Genomic DNA, 18,638 nt, shown 5'->3' on the forward strand with positions numbered 1-18,638 from the left:
GGGGCAGTGACGCAACAGGGGCGCGCCGGAAGCGCTGTGGTCGGGGCTGCGCGTCGCGCGGCGGTGACGCAGCAGGGGCGCGCCGGAAGCGCAGGGGAGGGGAGCGCTGCCGCCGCCGCCGCCATGTGCCAGGCGCAGGAGCAGTACGGGGGCTGCGGCTGGCCTCAGGGGCGGCCCCGCGTCGGGTGAGAGCCCGGCCCGCCGCGCGGGGAGCGACCAGGGTCCCCTGGGGATCGGCCACAGAGACAGCGCGGGCGGGCGGCCGGCTGGAGCCTGGGCCAGGCCAGCTCTGGCCTCAGCGCCCGCGGCCTGCCCGGCTCGCTTGAGCCGCGGCGGGGCCGTTGCTGCGTCTGCCCTGGGGGCTCGGCCGGCCTCGCCCCGGAGCTCAGCGATGCGGAGTTCTCGCCTCCCTGAGCGAGGCAGCCGTGCCCGCCGACATCCTGGGGACAGGCCGGGCCTGGGGCGTCGATCGGTGGGCGGGGGGGGGCTTGCAGTGCCCCGCCCAATTGGGCCTTTGGGTGGCACAGCACATCGGTAAAGAGCCACAAAGGTGACCGCTGCCTTGTACTGGGAGTAGTCCACCCACTCCTTGGTGCTTTGGCCCTTCAGAGGCGAGAGAAGTTGCAGGGTGCCCCTGGACCTGCATCTGGCCAGATTTGCACGTGGCCGCAATTGTGCATGGCACAACTGCAGCTGTGTGTGTGCAAATACCAGCTTGAAGGCATTCTTCCGGATTTGTGCTTTGAAAACTGGGCCTGACATAACTGAGATGTGGACAGAGATTTGTATAGTTGGAGGTGGTAACTGGTCAGCTCAGGGACTAATAGTATAATATAGCCTTTTACTGCTAGAGCACGGGTTGTGCTATCACCTCCCATGCATACATAACCACAGCATTTCAAGCTCTATAGTTCCCACATCAACCCCAGATTCATTTCACAATTGTACTACACCCATCTTTCAACTCTGAACTTACAAAGCACCTGGTATCTTCCAAGTGTTTAAACAAGCTGATGGTGGTTTGCAATGCTCTTTGCTTGAAGGTGGTCCCTAGGATGGTAATCGGTTCGCTTTGATTGTCTCTTTCCCCAGCTGTGCGCAGAAGTGCATGAAGTGCAAGGAGGCGTCTCCCGTGTTAGTCATTCGTGTTGGAGATGCCTTTTGCAAGTAAGAAAGAAACAGTCATAGTGATTTGCAAGAGGAAACCCTGTTCAGAAGGCCAGAACGTTCCCATCTTTAGAACCTCATTTACTGATCTTTATAAATCTGTTTGAAATAGGGCTGTTTATGATGAGGGTTGCAAGAGAGATTCAAACCAACTAGATAATAAAGAGCCGCTTTATTGTGTACAGTTGTGTACAGCAGATTGAACTAATTCAGGAATGTGGGGAGTTGCCCTGTAAGGCCCTTGCTTTGGATTTGCATCTTTTTGTTTTTGCAAAGACTCAATCACTACCATTGCATGCAAGAGATACTGTGATGCATGGCCCTAGTTATAGAGAAATGGGGTATGAGCATAGGGAAAAGCGGGGGTGGGTCACCCTTTTTTTTAAATTTGGAAAACAAACAGATCTAATCTGCCCCATTTTGTTTTTATATGAATCTCGGAAGTTGATTGGTTTGAGCTCTGCAGGCCAGATTTTTGAAAGCCTGGGATTGCAGTTGCGTAAGCAGTTTGTACAGGTACTGCTGTGACTGAGATACAACCCAAGCAACGGCACGCACGCGACTGATCAGAGCTGTAGTTGCAGTTACCAGCGTGCATGCACCTACCTGCATGCCTATGTTCTTTGCAAATGTGGCCTTCTTTCGCCTTGTGCTTTTTACCCTGACAGCTCTGAACTGAGGCTGGGGAACTAAATGACCTCCCTTGTGTCTGGCTTAACTTGACCATTTAAAAAAGCAGCAAACCCTTTAAAATTGATATCTGTCATTGTACAACGGAACTTTTTCCTCTTGGGCTTTTTATTTTGTTTAAGTGTTTTGGCTCAGAGGGCTAGAGAGGGATCCAGTCCAGCAAGCCTGGTTTCTCAGGCTAGCTTTAAAATGGATCTCCACAGATTTCTGGGTCCCCAAACTGGAGCTGTCTTGCTGTCAGACAGAAGCTAATTGATGAAATCTTAAGGGGGACTCATTGACTGACTTTGCTGTCGGGCAGGGTAGCAGGCAGTTCACTGTGCCTCCCAATTGGCCTGTGCTGGAATCAAAGCTTTATTAGCAGTGAGATGCGGGTGCTTGAGGTGCTGCCTGCCAAGGCTGGGATCTCGCATAGGGTTGGGATTGTCATTTCTAATTACTTACGTGCGTGTTTGTTTCCAAGGGCCTGTTTTAGGGAGTATTTTGTTCACAAGTTCCGTGCGATGCTTGGGAAGAATCGTGCCATTTACCCAGGAGAGAAGGTAGAGTCGCTTTTTGTGTAAGGGAGGGACGGATGTGGGAAGGCGAGGAGGAAGCAGAGATGGATGGTTAAGTGTCTCTCATATCTCCCTTACAGGTTCTTCTTGCGTTATCAGGTGGACCTGCCTCCAGCTCAATGCTTCGACAAGTCCAAGAGGTATCCGCTCTGCAGCGCAGCGTGGAAACTTGTTAGATGTTAGGAACAGTGAGAGCAGTTAGCCAGAGGAAGGAACAGCCACCTGGACCATAGCTGGGGTATTAGAAATGGTTAAGAGGAGACTGATGAACTAGCAGAGAGGAAAGCATTGCTTTGTGGGGTGATGGACTGGATCTCCCAGAGGGCTGTCTGCTTCTGTATGCCCCCATGTCTAAACCCATAGTAGTGCAATCACTGAATGTGGCTCCTTAGAAGTTCTCACAATTCCTGTCCAGTGCACCTGCAACTCTCTTTTCCCAAAAGGTGGGAAGCTCACAGCCCCCCAGGGAAGTCCGAGCGAGGGGGGCATCTAAGCTGCGCCAACAGTTACTGCGACTGTGCGTGTAAGTGGCCAGGTCAACGTTTGAGCCTAATCAGGTGGCGATTACAATCACTTGGTCTAGGCTGGGGCCTTCAGCCCACAAGATCTAGGCGTGTTGTTAACTAGAAACATTCGCTATCTCTCCTGGGGCTATGGGAATGCCTCACTAACAGCCAGGGTCAGAAGAGTCAGACCTGCCCTCTCTGCTAGATCCAAGGGATGTTGCTAAGACACGCAACCATTCATTACCTTTCCCAGCGCTTGGGGCGAGTGGCTCATTCCCATTTCTCTTCTCAGGGGCTGAGTCGGGAGACAGCCAAGAAACTGCGCTTTATACCAGGCATCATCTACATCGACGGTAACCCAGCAACCTGTCCTGCTCCCAGCCCATTCTGTGCACGTGGTTTTGGGCCAGCCTACAGGCTGACGCTGTCCAGCATTAGGAGAGCCTGGTTTCGGATAGTGCCCCTCTCACTGTTAAGGCCTGTCTGGTTTCTCTGCTCTCCTGTTGCTGGTAGCGTCCCTTCAGGCCTGGAGAGGCAGGATCCCCAAGAGAGCAGTGAGATGGCCAGTGGACAGAGTAAACACATTGGAAATAGGGGGTTAAGCTAGTCTGGTTCACTGACTGGAACCCAGGGGAGGCACGCTTCAGACACACAGGGCATGCAGGTGGATGGTGTCCCCTTCCCAGGAAGGGTCCGACCACTCAAACGCTCCCACACCCCTCCAGCCAGAGCTCCTGGCAAGGCAGGCCAAGGCATGGGCTCAGGAGTAGGGCTCTTAGCCTGATCCACCACTCACAGTATCCCCTCCGCAGGCAGCAGCTTCCCCACCTGACCTGGTTCTCTGGTCCCCCTGGGCAGGAAGCAGGGGGAGATCCCTTCCCGTGTGGGGGACTCAGAGCCTCCCACTGCCCCATCTACTTTCCTTGCCCTCATGAGTTGGGGGGGGAGGAGGGGAAGTTTCCTCTGTCATTGCCCTGACAGACTATTAACCCTTACCCCACCCTCAGCTGGGCAGGGGATGTGTGGCTCCATCGCAGATAGGCTTAGGCTTATCGGCAGCTGCTAGCTGCTCTCTTTAAATCCTAAGAGACAAGAGGCTAGGTAGCTACACTAGCCCCCATTATGGAGTGGGATGGACCAGGGGGTTAGTGTACCAATTGTGCTTCCATCTCCAGAGACTGCAGAGCAATCCCAGTCTGGACCCTACCAGAGCACGAGTTAGCGGGTCTCTTCCCAGACCCCAGCAGGTGCATGGGCTGGCCATGCCCTGCTGAACCCAGCACTTCGTTGCCCGACCAGCTGGGCGCTCTCCACATGGTCATGCCAGCAAGCTGCGTAGGAGTAGAGAGACTCTAAATAGGATGGGTGGAGCTGCTCTGCTTGTTTCAGGATGGAGGGGGGCATCCTCCTACCCCTCCCGCCATCCCTGCGGGGTGCTGAAAGGGAGTGGAGCCTGGCTGGAGGATCAGTGTGTTTCTTCTGGGTTCTTTTGCTGGGTGCTGCTGCTGACTCAGTGGCGTAGCCTGTTTGATGACACTCACACTTCAGTCTTAAAAACATTGGAGACCAGCCAGCTGAACTTATCCAAATGCATCGTCTAAAGAGAAACCAGCACAACACGCAGAGAGACGCGCACCCTCCGGCCGGGAAGCAAACTCGCGCGGTGGGTTCGCCACGCATGGAAGGGGTGTTTCAAAGATCCGCATTTCAACTAGCGGCATTTATAGGATGATTTTACAAGTTACAAAGCTCTTTATACGTCACTGAAGTCCAATCCCTCCGTGTGTACCGGTTCCTTCACTTGTTGGCCTGTTTGTTCCTTATCTTTGTTTGGTTACTAGCACTCCAGGGATATGAAGGTACCTCCCCACTGTGCTGGGGCAGAACGTTCATGGATTTTGCCTTTGACAAGTTTCTTATTTTCTAATGCCAAAGCTGACTTCAGCTTTGCAGAGCGTTATGGGATATTTGATGTGGATGAACAGAATTTTGGGAAGGGCATAATTCATTCAGTTAACATAACTTCCCAACACCTAGATCTATAAACCCATGCACAGAATACCTACTCGTATGCGGTGTACTACACCTAACGTGTATTGGCGAATAGTGTATATGGAGATGAGGAAGGGAGGGCGTACGCATCTGAAGTTCTGCAGCATGGCTCCAGGCTGCCCATGGAGAATCCAGGTCCCACCTGGAGATGGTCGGGTCTGGCTACTTGTAGGAAGATGGAGCATTGCTGGGGACTGCTCCCCAGGCTGCACTCCTGTCTTAAAGAGAAGGGTGGCTGCAGTTTGCTCCATTGCATGCAGCCCTCAAGGCCTGCAAGCCAATATCCCCCCTGCCCAAGCCTTGGAGAGCCCCTGCTTCCTGCCTTGTTAGTTGGTGAGGAGGATAGATGTGGCTGCGTGCCTTCTGGGTTGGCTGGAGTGTCCTAGGTCACCCCCTCCCCGCAGACAGAGAAGTCTCTCCTGCAAGGCAGCTAACTCACCTCATCTGGCATCTCGTTTGCTACTCAGAGGGAGCTGTGTGCGGACAAAGCCTGGCTGAGAGAGCGGAGACGCTGCTCCAGATGGAGACCATCCTGCAAGCCTCAGGGTTCCCATATCACCTGGCCCACCTAGAAGAGGTAGGGTGGGATCACAGCCCTGGGGAGCGCTGGGGCGGAGTCACATTGCAGGGAACTGGGGGCTCCCACACTGGGGCAGTCACTGGGCGAGAGATCAGACCTTCGCTGCAATTCCAGGTGCTGGGAGAAGAGCCTCTGGATGAGATGTCCGAGGCCCCTGCTCAGGGTAGCCACCCAGTGCCCTAGGAATGAGGGAAACAGATCCGTCCAATAGGAGCCGATGAGGCTGGGATGGAGGAGGCCTATGGCCAGGTGTCCTTAGCAATGATAGGGCCTGAATGAGACAAGTGTATTAGAGAGGCAGCCTGGTGTGAGTGAGGAGCTGGAGCTGGGACCTGACCTCTAATCCTGTCTCTGGCACAAGCTCCCTGGGGCTCCTCCAATGTCTGGGTTTTGCCAGCTCCCGAGGCACCGATCTCACTGCCAGCAGGTGTGGGACTCAGAAGCACCATGCAGGTGCTTGCTGTGGCTAACAGGATCCATCTGCTTGCTCTGTGCAGGTATTTGACTTGCCCAGCTCCATCCTGCAGCATGTGCCCCACAATCCCGCAGGCCCCAAGAACAGCTACAAGGAGGCAGTGGAGGGCTTCATCCGCCAGCAGAGGCAGGAGGAGGGCGGAGGCCCCTCTCTGCCTGAGAGGCATATCCAGGAGAAGCTTGCCGAGTTCTGCATGCAAGATGTCGCCAGAACGGAGGGGCTGGCCACAGTCCAGACAGAGCAGCTGATCCAGCTCTTTGGGTCTGTGAAGACGTTGACGGCTAAAGAAGAGCTGCTGCAGACCCTGCGGTGAGCCCCCTCCAGAGTGCTGTGGGGGATGGACAGGGCCTCCCCCTTCTCTGTGAGCAGGGCTGCATGCTTTGCCCTCTCTGACCCTGCCACGGGGGGGGGGGGGGGGGGCTGAGGACCTTTTTCCTCTGCCTTTCCTGTCCTCCAGTCCATCCCAGCATGCACTGCTTCCCAGCCATGATGCTGCAGCTCCCGTCCACAGGAGTGTCTGTCTGTCCCATCGCCCTCGGGCCAGGCCCCCCAGCGAGCTCTGGGGATCTCAGGATGAGCTGCCTAGGCCGCTACCCCGCGTGCGCTGGGTTTTGCAAGGCACCCAGCTGCCTTTGGCCTCCAATCCCCACTGAATTCCAATCTCCCTTCAGGGCCTTGGGAAAGCCCAGCCCTGCTCATCTCCCCCCAGCTCACTTGAGATCTCGTCTCCCTCCTGTGAAGCCCCCATGAAGGAGTGGGCTCTGCTGTCCCACATGGCCCCTGTGCCTCGCCCTGGGTACAGCAATGGGTGGGAGGCTTGCTGTGTGAGCTGGTGTTCGTGAGGAGCTGCCCAGGGCTGATGGGCTCAGCGTCTCTGCCTGGGTCCGGGCTGCAGCCCTCACTCCCTTCTGGCTTCTTCTTCAGCAACCACCTGATCCTGCACACGGCCAGGGCCCAAGGGTACTCCAAGGTCATGATGGGAGACAGCTGCACCCGCCTGGCTGTCAAACTGTTGACCAACCTCTCTCTGGGGCGGGGAGCCTCCCTTGCCATGGACACGGTAAGTGCTGGCCGCAGTTGGGTCGGAGTCACTGGTTACCCAGACTGCACCGTTAGTCCCTTGGTCCTAGCGCTGCCAGGCTGCTGTGCTAGGGGGAAGGGTGGCTGGGGGAAGGCCCCAGGCCCAGCCTTACCTGCACTGCCCGGGCCGTGGCGGCAGTAATGCGCTGTCGTTTAGTGGGACCTTGGGGAGAAGCTGGCAGTGCCGTTGTCTCCATTGTCTTCGTCGCTGAACGCACCCGGGGCCCACGGCTTCATGCTGGGTGAACGTGTAGCCCTCGTGGGGGCCTGGAACAACGAGTTGCTATTTCCCTGATCTTCTCCAGCTGCCTTAGTGCCTCTACCAGGCTCCCCGCCAGTACATGGGCATCGGAGCAGAGCAGCGTGCAAGCTGCTGTACGCATCAGCATGGGGATTCTGATCCAATCAGTTTCTGCTCTCTGCGCTCCAGGAAGGGGAAGTTTTCCTGCCCCTGAAATTGACATTTCTCAGCTGCAGTAGCGAACACTGGAGCTGGGACAGATGTCACTGCACTGACAGCTCGAGCCAGGGCTTTCGGTCAGGCAAGCCGAGCCACGTCCTTCTGCTTCCCTTCACAAGCTGGAGTGAACGCCTTGCAGCCCTGGATCCTGCCGGGTTGCGTTAACCCTTAGACTGCAGCTCCCAGGCACTTGGGGACTGATTTAACAGAGAGATACTTGGGACTGTACATCTTCACCCATGCCTCCCCGTGGGGCAGGTGCCAGGACCGACAGGAAGTGACTGCTCCCAGACCAGAGAACCCAAGAGTTCTTGGCTCCCCTGTCCGTGCTCAGAGCAGGAGACCAACCACTGAGTTATTAGTTACTGATGGGAGGCCAAGGAAGAAAAAGTTAAAGCTACAATAAAAACTAATGTCTGATTCTCCCACCCTGAAAATCTAAAGGGGGGAGTTGGAGTTAGGGAAACTCCTAGCCCCAGGGAATGGTCTGATCTATATTCTTTAGTCCCCATTTTAAGAAGGACAGCAGCCGTAGGCACTGTGCGTCCTGAGGAAATTGCTCTTGAATCCCTTCCCAGCAGCAGAGAGCAAGGGGAGTGGGCTGGCCGGGGTTCCCGTGCGTGCGCAGCGGAGGGGTTTAGTGAAATTCAGGGGGAAGCAAAGGTAGCTCCCGTAAAAAGCAGCCCCACCTCCTGTAGTGTAGGCAGCTGCTCCCAGCACTGGGAGGTCGGCCAGAGAGAACTGGGGCCTGATTTTTTTCCTCGCAAGGGACCAATAACGTTACATCTGCTGACACTGCTTGTCTGGCAACTGGAGATCAGAGGACGGCATTCCCCATTGCACAGAGCAGGCTAGGTGCATTGGGGTTTCTCCCTCCCACCGAAGCCCATGCTGAAGATCAGCTACTGGCCTTGACAGATGGTAGATCTGATCCAGGGTGGCGATCCCTATTTTCCCAGCCTCTGCTTGCCCTTCAAGGGGGATCCCAGGTGCTCCTTTGCACATACTCTGCAGACAGCAGCTGTGCCGGGGTTAGCCCTGGGTCCTGCCTCACAGCTGCTTTGAACACAGAGCCCCCTCAGCAGCGACCTGTGCCGCCCTCTGTGGAGCCCCGCAAGAGGCCTGTGAATGCCAACTCAGTGAGAGAACCTCTGTCCCTTTGCTGGAGGCCGCTAGGTTACCAGGGAGCAGGACACACCCTCGCCCCGCTGGGATCTGCCTCTTGGACTAGGCTGCATGTCCAGCCTGAGAACTCCCCACACTCCCTTATGGGCAGCAGCTGGCAAGGCACATTGCCCAGTGGTTTGAGCGAGGGGCTGGAAATTGGGACTCCTGGGTTCTAGACCCTGCTCCGGCACAGACCCCCTGTGTGGCCTCAGGCATGTCCCTTCCCCTTAGTGCCTCGGGCCCCCCTGTGAGATGGGGGTAGCGGCTGGGCGGAGGGGTTTGTAGAGAACCCTGACGTGGGCGCTGCCTGCCCCAGAATCATTCCTACGACTGCCCTCGGAGAGCAGCACAGCTCTGAGCATGCTGCAGTCCAGCTCCATGGGGAAGCTAGTCTGGAGGGCGGGGGGCATGCTCCTGCCTGGCAGTTCACCCCCAGCGCTTGGCGCTGCCCCTGGTGTGCTCCTGGCATGGGGCCGGTGCTCACCCAGCCGCGCTCAGGCCCGAGCGCTCCGGGCAGACGCGCAGGACGGCTGGGTGCATCCATGGCCCCAGGGGGCTGGACTGGGGCCATCCCGGCTCTGCGCTGGTGTTGGGCCCTCAGGGCCCGCCTGGTCCTTCACCCAGTCTCTCTCCGCGCAGGGCTTCTCGGACGATCGCCATGGCGACGTGGTGGTGGTGCGGCCCATGAGGGAGTACGCGGCCAAGGAAATTGCCTTCTACAACCACCTGTTTGGCGTTCCCACGGTCTTCACTCCTGCCTTGGACACCAAGGTAGGGGGTGCGCGGGTCTGAGCCTGCCGGGCACTGGGCTCTTCCGGCAGGGCGGTGGCACCCCCTCTTGGGCCCCCCCGTCTCTCACATCCCAGCCCAGCCCACGGGATCTGCAGCCCTTCCCAGCGGTCAGTGCCACAGGGTGGCTGTGCCATGCAGGGACTCCGGTGCCCCTGGCACCAAGGAGCACTTTCCAAAGTGCCTGCCTGCAGTGATCCCAGATAGGGGTGGGCAGCGAGGCCAGGGCCCCAAGCCCAGAGGCCCGGCCGATGTGACTGGGGGAAGGCTCTGGCAGATTAGGCTAATGCCCCCGCCCCTGGGCATGGTGCCGAATCCATCACCCCAGGGCCCCTGAATGTCTGTGGGGATGACCCAGCTGCTTTGCTATCATCACAGGGGAGTCCTGGAGTGGGCGTGGGGGTTGGAGCCAGCTAGGCTATGAGACGCCCTGTGGCTTTCTCCCCGCAGGCCCTGGAGAAGGCCAGCATCCACCGGGTGATCGAGCGCTTCCTCTACGGGCTGCAGGCAGAGTTCCCCTCGACCGTCAGCACCGTGTACCGGTAAGGGCTGGCCCCTGTGCGGGGATGGGACTGAGATCAGTCCCGTCCCTGCGACACCTCTGCAGACCTTGGCTCTGCTCAGCTGGGAAATGTGGGGTTGGCTTCACCTTGGAGGCCATTTGCCCTCATCAGACCAGAGCCCTGGTGGGAATGGCTGGAAGCTTCTGCTTATGGGAGGGTCAGAACTCTGCAGCGCCCCGGAACCCTGACTCACAGCACCTCCTGCTGCGCAGGGCGCCCAGGACTGCAATGGCATGGGTGGGGCTACAAGGCACTGATTGAACTGCGTGGGGGAGCCTGGGACGGGAGTAATGGGACCTGCGGGTCAGGACTGAGGGGCACTGGCAGATGCTGGCATCGCCTGGCACTAACCTCTGTGCGTCCCCCTCTGGGCTGCAGGACGGGCGAGAAGCTGAGTGCGACCCCTGGAGATGCCGGCCTTGCCCCTGGTGCCACTGAGCCCGAGCGCTGCCTCCTCTGTTCGTGCGCCCTGGACACTAATGTGGGTAAGTGCAAACGCCGCCCACCCGCCTCTCCCGGCTGAGCCCAGCCAGTGCAGGCTCTGTTCGCTCGGCCCCTTTCCCTGGGGGGCAGCCTCCCCCACCCACAGGATCCCCCCAGATCTAGGGCAGGGCATCAACAGCTACCCTCCCAGGTCAGAGCCCATCGGGGTCTGGCCCCTCACCACCCCTACAGGAGCAAAGCAGGGGAACCTTGCCATGGTGGGGTACCAGGGGCCTAGAGATGCAGCCTGGCTAAGGGCAGGCCAGGGTGAGGATTTAACTAGCCCCTTTTCCTATCTGCCCAGCTGAACTAGGGGCCTGGATATTCCCAGGGCGCCTCGTGCAGGGGAACCTGCCTCTGGCTGTGCCTGGCCTGGAAGGGGCCGTCTGAAGGCCAGGGCTGTGGGGTTTGCCATCCTGGCTCAGGTCACTGGCTGGCCCTGTCTGCTCCGCCAGGGAGAGGCAGATGCCTGGCCTGCTGGACGGGGAACGGAAGCCCGAGGGGCTCTGACTACCATCTCTCTTTGGTGCAGAGGACGGCTCTGCTTTGCAAGCAATCCTGGTCTCGGAGCAGCTCTCCCAGCAGAGGCTGCCAGCTGCATCGCCTGCCGGGCGAGGGTGCTGCCAGGGGGCAGAGGAGCAGAGAGGGTGCTGCACGAACACGACCGCTCCAGGGTAAGGCACCCCCAGCCCAGGATCCATTGCGGGGTAGGTGCTCTGCTTGGATCAGCACTGGCCTTGTGGCCCTGCGTGCGCTTCCCGTCTGGGCCGACACTCCCCTAGCAGCCGCGGCACCTCCCCACCACCATCCTCCTTGAGCTGCCCCCAGCCAGCTCCTCGCAGGGTATCCCTGGAGAGAACCAGCCCCCAGCCCTCACCTCACTTCTGCCTTCTCCCCTCAGGGCCGACGCCCGGGCTGACTTCCTGCCCCTGCTCTGCTACGGCTGCAGACTGACCATCAAGGACATGGTGAGCCCCTCTGCCCCTCCGGGGCTCTGCTGCAGCCCAGGCCGGGCTGGCGGGACCAGTCTCAGCCCTGCTTTATGCCCCCGGCAGACCTGGCTGTCTAGAGGGGTGGGTCTCCTTTGTTTGCAGGACTGTGGTCCCGGTGGAGTCTCCTTAGGATCCCAGCTTTGCCCATCAGCTCCCTGCATCCTCCCCTGCCCCCAGCCAAGGGCTGAGGCACAGTGCCAGGGGCCGGGGCGGGTGGAGGACACACCCTGGCGCTGCATGTGCTGTGCCTGCAGGGACACCAGCAGCTCAGGAATGGGGGGTGCTGGGGGCAGCCCGTCACCACCGCTCTGTTCTGTTACAGACCTGCCTGGAGAGCCTCCCGCTCTACATCCGCTCGGAGGCAGAGCGCAGGAAACGCAGGTATGGGGAGGGCGGGCAGGTCGGCGCCATCAGTCACCGCACTCCTGCATCACAGCTTGAGCCCTGGGAGGGCCGGGACTTGGCTCTTGCACGGATCCCAACCCCTTCGTCGGCAGACGTGGCTCTAGGCCGGGGAGGAGCCGCTGACCCAGGGGCCAAGTTATAAGTAAATCAGAGGCAGAATCTCCTCCTTTACCGTAACATCCAGAACGTGACCTGAGCCAGTGGGACCAGGCCCGCGCCGGGAGCTCACAACCCAGCGTGCTGGGGGTCTGAGATGTTGGTTGTCTTCCAGGGCCTTGATGAAGCTGGAAATCCAGGAGTTCTTGCTGGAAGATGAAGCTGTGAATCCGGGTGAGAGCTGACAGGTGGGCAGGGCTCCCTTCTCTGGACCACACTCCCAAAGAGCTCTACACTGTCCTGGCTGTCGGGGCCCCAGGAGAAGCACACCTGCCAGAGAGCAAATGGGGCCTGGGCCCAGCCCCCTCCAGCCTGGGCTTGAGATCACCGGGGCCCTGCTGCAGGGCATTGGGCCTGCCTTTGTTTCCAAGGTGCAGGGCCCAGCTCTTGTTCACTGCCTGCCCCTGGGAGGCACCTGCTACCTGCTGCGGGGGAGAGGAGAGAAGACACCGCCCTCCTTTTAATGACTGTTTTGAAGAAGAATACGTTATTTTGCACCCCTGGCCGCACAGCTGGATCGAGGCCCTGGGCCAACTCCCCACTCTTGAGCGGGTGAGGCCAGGCTGAGTCAGGCCCTCGGACTGTGCCAGTCCCCAGTGGAGCACCCAGCCAGGAGGAGGCAGCTTCACGCCTCGCCTGGGCAGGAAGATGGAGTCAGTCAGTCACACTAGCAGGCCTTGGCTTGGCTTTTATTAGAGATCTTTATAAATAAACCATTTGAATTTTTAAAAAAAAATCTACAGTCCAGCTGGAGGGAGCCCAGCCCTCGCCCCTGGGAGTGGCTGGGGGGGTGCGGGGGGCCAAACCAGTCCTGGGGCAAGCGGAGCTCCGCTGAGCTGCCTGCATGGGGCTAGCATGGGGAGCAGTGGCTGCAGTAGCATGTCCCACACCCTCTGCAGGCAGGGCAAGAGGGGCGGCAAGCCCAGCACCGCCTGCGGGGGTGTCAGGCCAGTGGGACCCTCTGCTTGCACCCATGGGTGCTGGCCAGTGCTGTGCTGAGGGAGTAAGGTATTGCTTTGGAGAGTTAGTGCAGGCCAAGGGGGTGACTGGGCCAGGCTTTGCCTGCAGCGGGGTTGGGAGCAACTGCGGCCGGCTGGCTTGGATTCTCCCGCTGCAGGAGGGGGAGGCCATCTCCCTCACAGGCAGGCACAGCTGCTGAATGGGCTCCAGAGTGCACCCCCCCTTCTCTCTGGGGTGCTAACAGCCTGGCAGCAGCAGGGCTGGAAGGCACTGAGGTGGGGCCGGGGCAGGAGCGTGTCCCCACCCAGCTGATGTGGAGGGACCATGGCTCCTGGGGAGGGGGGGGTCTTCACCCAGCTACCTTTGAAGGACTCACTAGTAAAGCAGTTAAACTTCCTTTTAAAAAGCACAAGTCCAGCCTTCCCAAGGTGCCCCCTCTCCCTCATGGGTGGTGCTGGGCACAGCTCAGACCCCCAGGTAGGGCGGGACCCCCTGCAGTCACTGGGGCTGGCCTGGAGCGCTCAGGGTGCGCTCGGCGCCCCCCGCCGGGGCTCTCCAGCTGGGCTGGTTTAAGGCCTCAGTTGTGACATTCCAGGGCTCAGAGGGGGGCCCGCAGCCGCAGCGCTGGTCACCGGTGGCTCCCTGCTACTCCTCCCCCCGCGTCCACTTGATCATGGTCTCGGGCGAGCGGTAGAGGAAGGTGAGCTTGGCGTAAAGCTCCTCCTCCAGCTCCAGGTCGCCCGTCTCGCGCACCAGGAAGATGTCCTGGCACAGCTTGAGGACGCGGTCCGCGCACGGCAGCTCCTCGAACATGATGGAGTGCGAGATCTCGCTGAAGAAGCCCCGCACGAACTTGCCGATCACCAGCACGATAGATACATAGAGGCCCATGATCCTGCAATGGGGCGAGGGCAACAGGGTCAGCCCTTCTCCCTGCCCCCCAGCAGCGCCCTTCCCTACAACCGCTGGGTCCTGCACTGAGAGCAGGGTCAGGCCCTGCTGCCTCCGGCCTGGCTCCAAGCAATGGGACCGGCTGGGACTCCCTTTGGGAAGCTAGCAAGGGACAGGAGGCTGCCCCGAGCGCACTCGTGTGCTCCTTGGGGTGAGGAATGGGGGGCGCCGGGAGCAGGAGGCCCTGAGCTCTGCTGTTGGTATGGTTGTTTGGATGGGCTCAGGGTTTGTACCACAGTACTGGGGACAGGCCAGGGAGTCCCCCCAGAAAGGCCTCCAGGCCATAGGGAGTAATGCCCCACTGAGCCTAGGGGCTTCCTCAGGCCAGATGTCCCCTGATACTGCAGGGGGGCACCCTCCCTGCCTTGTACCAGGGGTGCCCTCACTGCAATGGGGGGCACCCTGCCCATCTCTTCCCCTGCCCCCCTGGTACACCAGAGCCCTGGGCTGGCATCCTTCCACCCCCTTGTACTAAATAGCCACTGGGCCGCCCTGGCTAATATCCCTCCATACCCCTGAATGGCCAACTCCCCCGCCAGTACAGCACCCCAAGGCTGCTATCCCTCCCCTCCCCACACTAGAGCCCTGGGCTGCCCCAGCCTGGTGCCCTTCCTCCAGCAATGGCCAATGGGGGGTGGTTGTGGAAGGGGCCCGGGCACTCACCCGTAGCCGGCCAGGAAGCCCAGGCTGGGCGGGCTGACCTTGTCGTTGAAGATCACCATGGGCAGGATGTCGCAGTCCCGCTGCTGGCACTCGGTCAGCCGCACCACCCACCACTCCAGGAAGCTGGCGGTGCCGCCCCCTGCACCCACGGGCTCCCGCTTCAGCTGCACCTCCACGCCCAGGTAGCTCTCCTCCTCCTCTGCGGGGATGGGGAGAGACGGGGTCAGGGCTGGGGGCTCGCCCCCCTCCAGCCAGGCGGGACGCCTCCCCCAGCACCCCCGTGGCTGGCTTCCCAGGCACAGCCCAGCCACCCCCCAAAGCGGCTCCTGCTGGGCCATGCCCCCGGGCAACCCCCTCCCACAGTTCCTCTGCCAACCACTGCAAGGCCCAGCCCTGCAGCAGCGCTCCCGTGGCCTGCCCGCTGGAGAGGCAAAGGGGGCCATCTTCCCCTCAGCTGCCCCCCCTCCAAGGAAGCAAGGCCCTGACGCTGCCAGCAGCATGGAGACTGGGGACACCCGTCACCCTAGAAACCAGGGACTGAGCCCCTCCTCCCTGGCACCCCGGGGGCAAGTTTCTCCCCACACCAGGCAGCCCCAGCCCCCCAGCTCAGCATGCCGGGGGCAGACCCCGGCCGGCCGGCTCACCTGGCAGCAGCTGCTTGACGGGGTTGGCCTCTGGGCCGTTGGGCGCGCGGATGTACGTGGGGAAGAGGTGGGGGACTTGCCTGCAACACAAAGGGGGGTGAGGGGAGCCAGGCCAAGCCCTCCTGCTCCTCCTGGGGCGGCCAGGCTCCGTGGGGAGCTGGGCACAGGGTGACGGCTGGGGGGCTGTCAGACTGCTTGCACCGCGCTGTTCCCCGCTCCCTGACACGCCAGCCCCTCAGCACGGCGCAGGCTGGTTTCCTCCCGGCCACGCTGTGGGGACGGGCCCCCAGGCCTCGCGGTTCACCAGCGTGCTGGACCCAGGCAGAACCCCCCGCCCCATGGTAGTCACCCTTGAGTCACCCGTGGCTCCACCCCACCCCTAGTCACTCCACTCGTAGCCCTGACCCACGGCCATCTACCCACCCACCCTGCCCTGCCTGCTGTAGCTGACTCTGACCTGCCCCCCATTATCCCCTCCTCCCAGGGCCAACTCCCCACTTCTTGTTGTGCTCTCCCCAGCGCCCTGCAGGGAGAAGCTAGTCCTCCCCCGACCCCCATGCCACGGGGCCCCAACGCCCCCGCTGGGAGGCCGTGTGACGCCCTGGGAGCCTGTCCCCCCTGCCACTGGGCAGCCGATGCTTCATTGCAGGAGGGGAGGGGTTTAACTGGAGGCTTCCAGCCCCTCCTCCGCTCCCCCGGCTCCGTCCCTGGGGCAGTGCGGTGCCCGCACTCACACGGGGGCGTCCCTGGTTCCCTGCAGCAGGTTGGCGAGCTCGGTGCGGACGGGGGTGCCCGGCTGCAGGTCGGTGGTGTGCTTATCGAAGGTGTGCTCCACGGTGCCCCCCTTGCCCAGGTCCCTGCCGGGAGAGAGAGGGGAGGCAGGGTGAGTGTGGAGCAGGGCACACGCCCTGGGGGCGGCAGAGCCCCCCGCCCGGTCCCGGCCGCTACCTCTGGAAGGTCCAGGTGAGCCGCAGCGTGATGTCCGACGAGCCGTTCAGCAGCTCCCTCCGCATCTGCTCGCGGCTGGGGGGGCTGATGCTCCAGAGCGAGCCCGAGCTGCCCTCGATGCGCGCTGTCACGATGTCCTCGTAGCCGTACAGCGTGATGAACTGCATGGCCACCTGCCAGCGCGGGAGACGTCAAGGCGGGAGTGTTGGGCAGGGACCCCATCTGACAGCCCCGCCCCAGCCACGGCCCCCGCCCATCACTGACACCAGGGGCGGGGAGAGACCATCAGGGCAGGAGTGAGGGGCAGGGACCCCGCCCCAGACGGCTCCAGCCATGGCCCCCACCCATCACTGACACGGGGGGGCGGGGAGAGACCCTCAGGGCAGGAGTGAGGGGCAGGGACCCCGCCCCAGATGCCTTCAGCCACGGCCCCCACCCATCACCGACATGGGCGTGGTGGGGAGAGACCATCAGGGCAGGAGTGCGGGGCAGAGACCCTGCCAGTCAGCCCCCCCGAGATGGCTGCCACCCCAGCCACAGCCCCCACCCATCACTGACACCGGGGGTGGGGAGAGACCCTCAGGGCAGGAATGAGGGGCGTGGACCCTGCCCGTCAGCCCCGCCCCAGATGGCTGCCACGGCCCCCACCCATCACTGACACCAGGGGCAGGGAGAGACCGTCAGGGCGGGAGTGTGGGGCAGGGACCCCCCACTCCAGACAGGGCCCCCGACCCAAGTGAACAGGCCCCTGGGCTGGAGCAGTCGCTGCCTTTGCACACATTAGGGACAGGCAGGAGTGGGTGCGACTCCCGCTGGGTGCAAAGGCGGCAGGCTCCGGCCTGGCAGCAGGAGCAGAGCATGGGCAGCCAGCACTGGCAGCAGTCCCGCTCCCGACTGGGAGGAGAGGGGGACGCTCAGTCCAGCCCACGCCCATGGGTGCCTCCCAGCATAGCCCCTCTGTGGGAGTGGATGGGTGAGTGTGAGCACCACCAGCCCCTCCACAGCCCCCCACGCTGACCCCCCCCTTTCCCAGTCCCCCCCAGCACATCCCCTGGGAGCCAGGATCTGCCCCTCCTCCTGCACCCCTCACCCGCACACCGTGGCTCCGCCCGGCCATGCCCCCCACTGCTGGGGGGTGGGCCCCTTACCGGCTGCCTTTCAAACTGGTTGGTGAGCACCTCGTAGTCCTGGGGCGTGAAGGGCTGGATGGACTGCTGCTGGGCACTCATGGTGAAGAGCGGCTGCGAGGCAGCGGGGAAGGGGAGCAGGTGTTAGGGCCAGGGAGCGGGTGGGGACAGCCTCAGCAATGCCCACCCGGGCAGCAGCGCCAACCTCCTCCTGCCACGCGGCACCCGCTGGGAAGCCCTGGGGCAAGGCTGAGTGGGAGGTCGGGGCAACAGGAGCCGCAGCCCCATCCGGCCGAGGGTCTCAGCATCCTGCGGACCCTGCGTGCCCAGGGTCACGTGAGGAGGCAGGCACAGCCAGGGAACCCAAGAGTCCGGGCCCTTACCCTGCTTCTAGACCAGCCTGCCTGCCTCTCTGCAGCCAAGCGCAGGCCAGGCATCCCCAGCCAGTGGCCTGATTCCCTATCCCACCAAGGGGGAGTCTGAGCCCAAAGCCAGGAAGGTCCCCTTCCTCTCCCCAGCCAGCAGCCGGGCCATTGGGCAGCCAGAGCTGAGCGTGGCTGAGCAGAGCCCCGCTGAGCAGAGCCCCGGAGCTGCCCTGGTGGTGATCAGAGCCATGGGGGTCTGAGCCCTCCCGCAGTGGGATGCCCGGGGCCTGGCCTGGCCATTACCTCGTAGCCCCCCAGCTGGAGGGTGACGGTGACGTCAATGGGGTGGTTGACCACGCCCACCACGGAGCGCACCAGCGACATGAAGAGCAGCGGGAACCAGATGATGCAGATGAGGAAGAGGATGATAAGGCCCCCCATGCCGTACTTGACAATCTTCTTCTTCTTCTGGCCCTTGGGCTGGGGGTATTTCTGTGGGGACAGGGTGGGCTCAGCTTGGGGCCAGCGGGGCTCCCTGCAGGCACTGGCCCAGCCTGGGAAAGGACAGACCCCCGCCCTGGCGAGACAGCTGTGCTAATGGCTCCCAAGGCTCATCTCAAGGCCTTTCCCACCCTACAGGGGGCAGAGGAGGAATATGGGGGGACGAGGATCACACTAAGTTAAAACCTGAGTGACTTGGAGCACATGGTCTCCCCACACACCCCTGCGGATACCCCTCAATCCCAGCCCCTATGTTATTCTACCCTGGGCTCCTTGCAACGCAGCTCAGCTGATGCCCCTGAGCCCCAACCCACGGCCTCCTGCTCTGCCAGTCCCGGGCTCCCCTGAGCAGGGTCC

At 61.4% G+C, this 18,638-nt stretch overlaps 2 protein-coding genes across 5 annotated transcripts in view; one reads left to right on the plus strand and one right to left on the minus strand.

Moving 5' to 3' along the window:
• Positions 1-56: 56 nt before the first annotated feature.
• On the plus strand, positions 57-12,838 carry CTU2 (cytosolic thiouridylase subunit 2). 3 transcript variants are annotated; one of them, XM_084644328.1, is made up of 15 exons: positions 58-185; positions 1,093-1,167; positions 2,321-2,399; positions 2,495-2,554; positions 3,213-3,273; positions 5,440-5,549; positions 6,050-6,336; positions 6,952-7,087; positions 9,374-9,505; positions 9,974-10,065; positions 10,465-10,571; positions 11,102-11,243; positions 11,471-11,537; positions 11,884-11,942; positions 12,238-12,836. In XM_084644328.1, exons 1-15 carry the CDS (start codon positions 124-126, stop codon positions 12,305-12,307), a joined length of 1,539 nt encoding a protein of 512 aa, XP_084500454.1. In that variant the 5' UTR covers positions 58-123; the 3' UTR covers positions 12,308-12,836. The 3 variants fall into 3 exon arrangements, with proteins under 3 accessions (XP_084500456.1, XP_084500455.1, XP_084500454.1); XM_084644330.1 differs by lacking the exon at positions 11,471-11,537 and having other exon boundaries at positions 57-185; positions 12,238-12,838; XM_084644329.1 differs by lacking the exon at positions 11,884-11,942 and having other exon boundaries at positions 57-185; positions 12,238-12,837.
• A 195-nt stretch (positions 12,839-13,033) lies between these two features.
• Positions 13,034-18,638, minus strand: part of PIEZO1 (piezo type mechanosensitive ion channel component 1 (Er blood group)) — a 112,005-nt gene continuing 106,400 nt past the window's right edge. For both annotated transcript variants that reach the window (XM_084644326.1, XM_084644325.1), the window contains 7 exons: positions 18,084-18,272; positions 17,437-17,529; positions 16,289-16,461; positions 16,075-16,197; positions 15,341-15,420; positions 14,697-14,895; positions 13,034-13,977 (listed from right to left, as the gene is read on the minus strand). In XM_084644326.1, coding sequence (XP_084500452.1) covers positions 13,728-13,977; positions 14,697-14,895; positions 15,341-15,420; positions 16,075-16,197; positions 16,289-16,461; positions 17,437-17,529; positions 18,084-18,272 — 1,107 coding nt within the window. In that variant the 3' untranslated portion in view covers positions 13,034-13,727. The remainder of the gene's footprint in view (positions 13,978-14,696; positions 14,896-15,340; positions 15,421-16,074; positions 16,198-16,288; positions 16,462-17,436; positions 17,530-18,083; positions 18,273-18,638) is intronic.

Source organism: Lepidochelys olivacea (genome assembly GCF_965140295.1).
Source record: "Lepidochelys olivacea isolate rLepOli2 genome assembly, chromosome: 12".
NCBI lineage: Eukaryota > Metazoa > Chordata > Testudines > Cheloniidae > Lepidochelys > Lepidochelys olivacea.

Coding starts and splice junctions, on each gene's coding strand:
- CTU2 (XM_084644328.1), top strand. CDS start 124: ATGTGCCAGGCGCAGGAGCAGTACGGGGGCTGCGGCTGGCCTCAGGGG. Junction 6,337..6,951: donor GAGCTGCTGCAGACCCTGCG/GTGAGCCCCCTC, acceptor CTTCTTCTTCAG/CAACCACCTGATCCTGCACA. Junction 11,943..12,237: donor GCAGAGCGCAGGAAACGCAG/GTATGGGGAGGG, acceptor GTTGTCTTCCAG/GGCCTTGATGAAGCTGGAAA.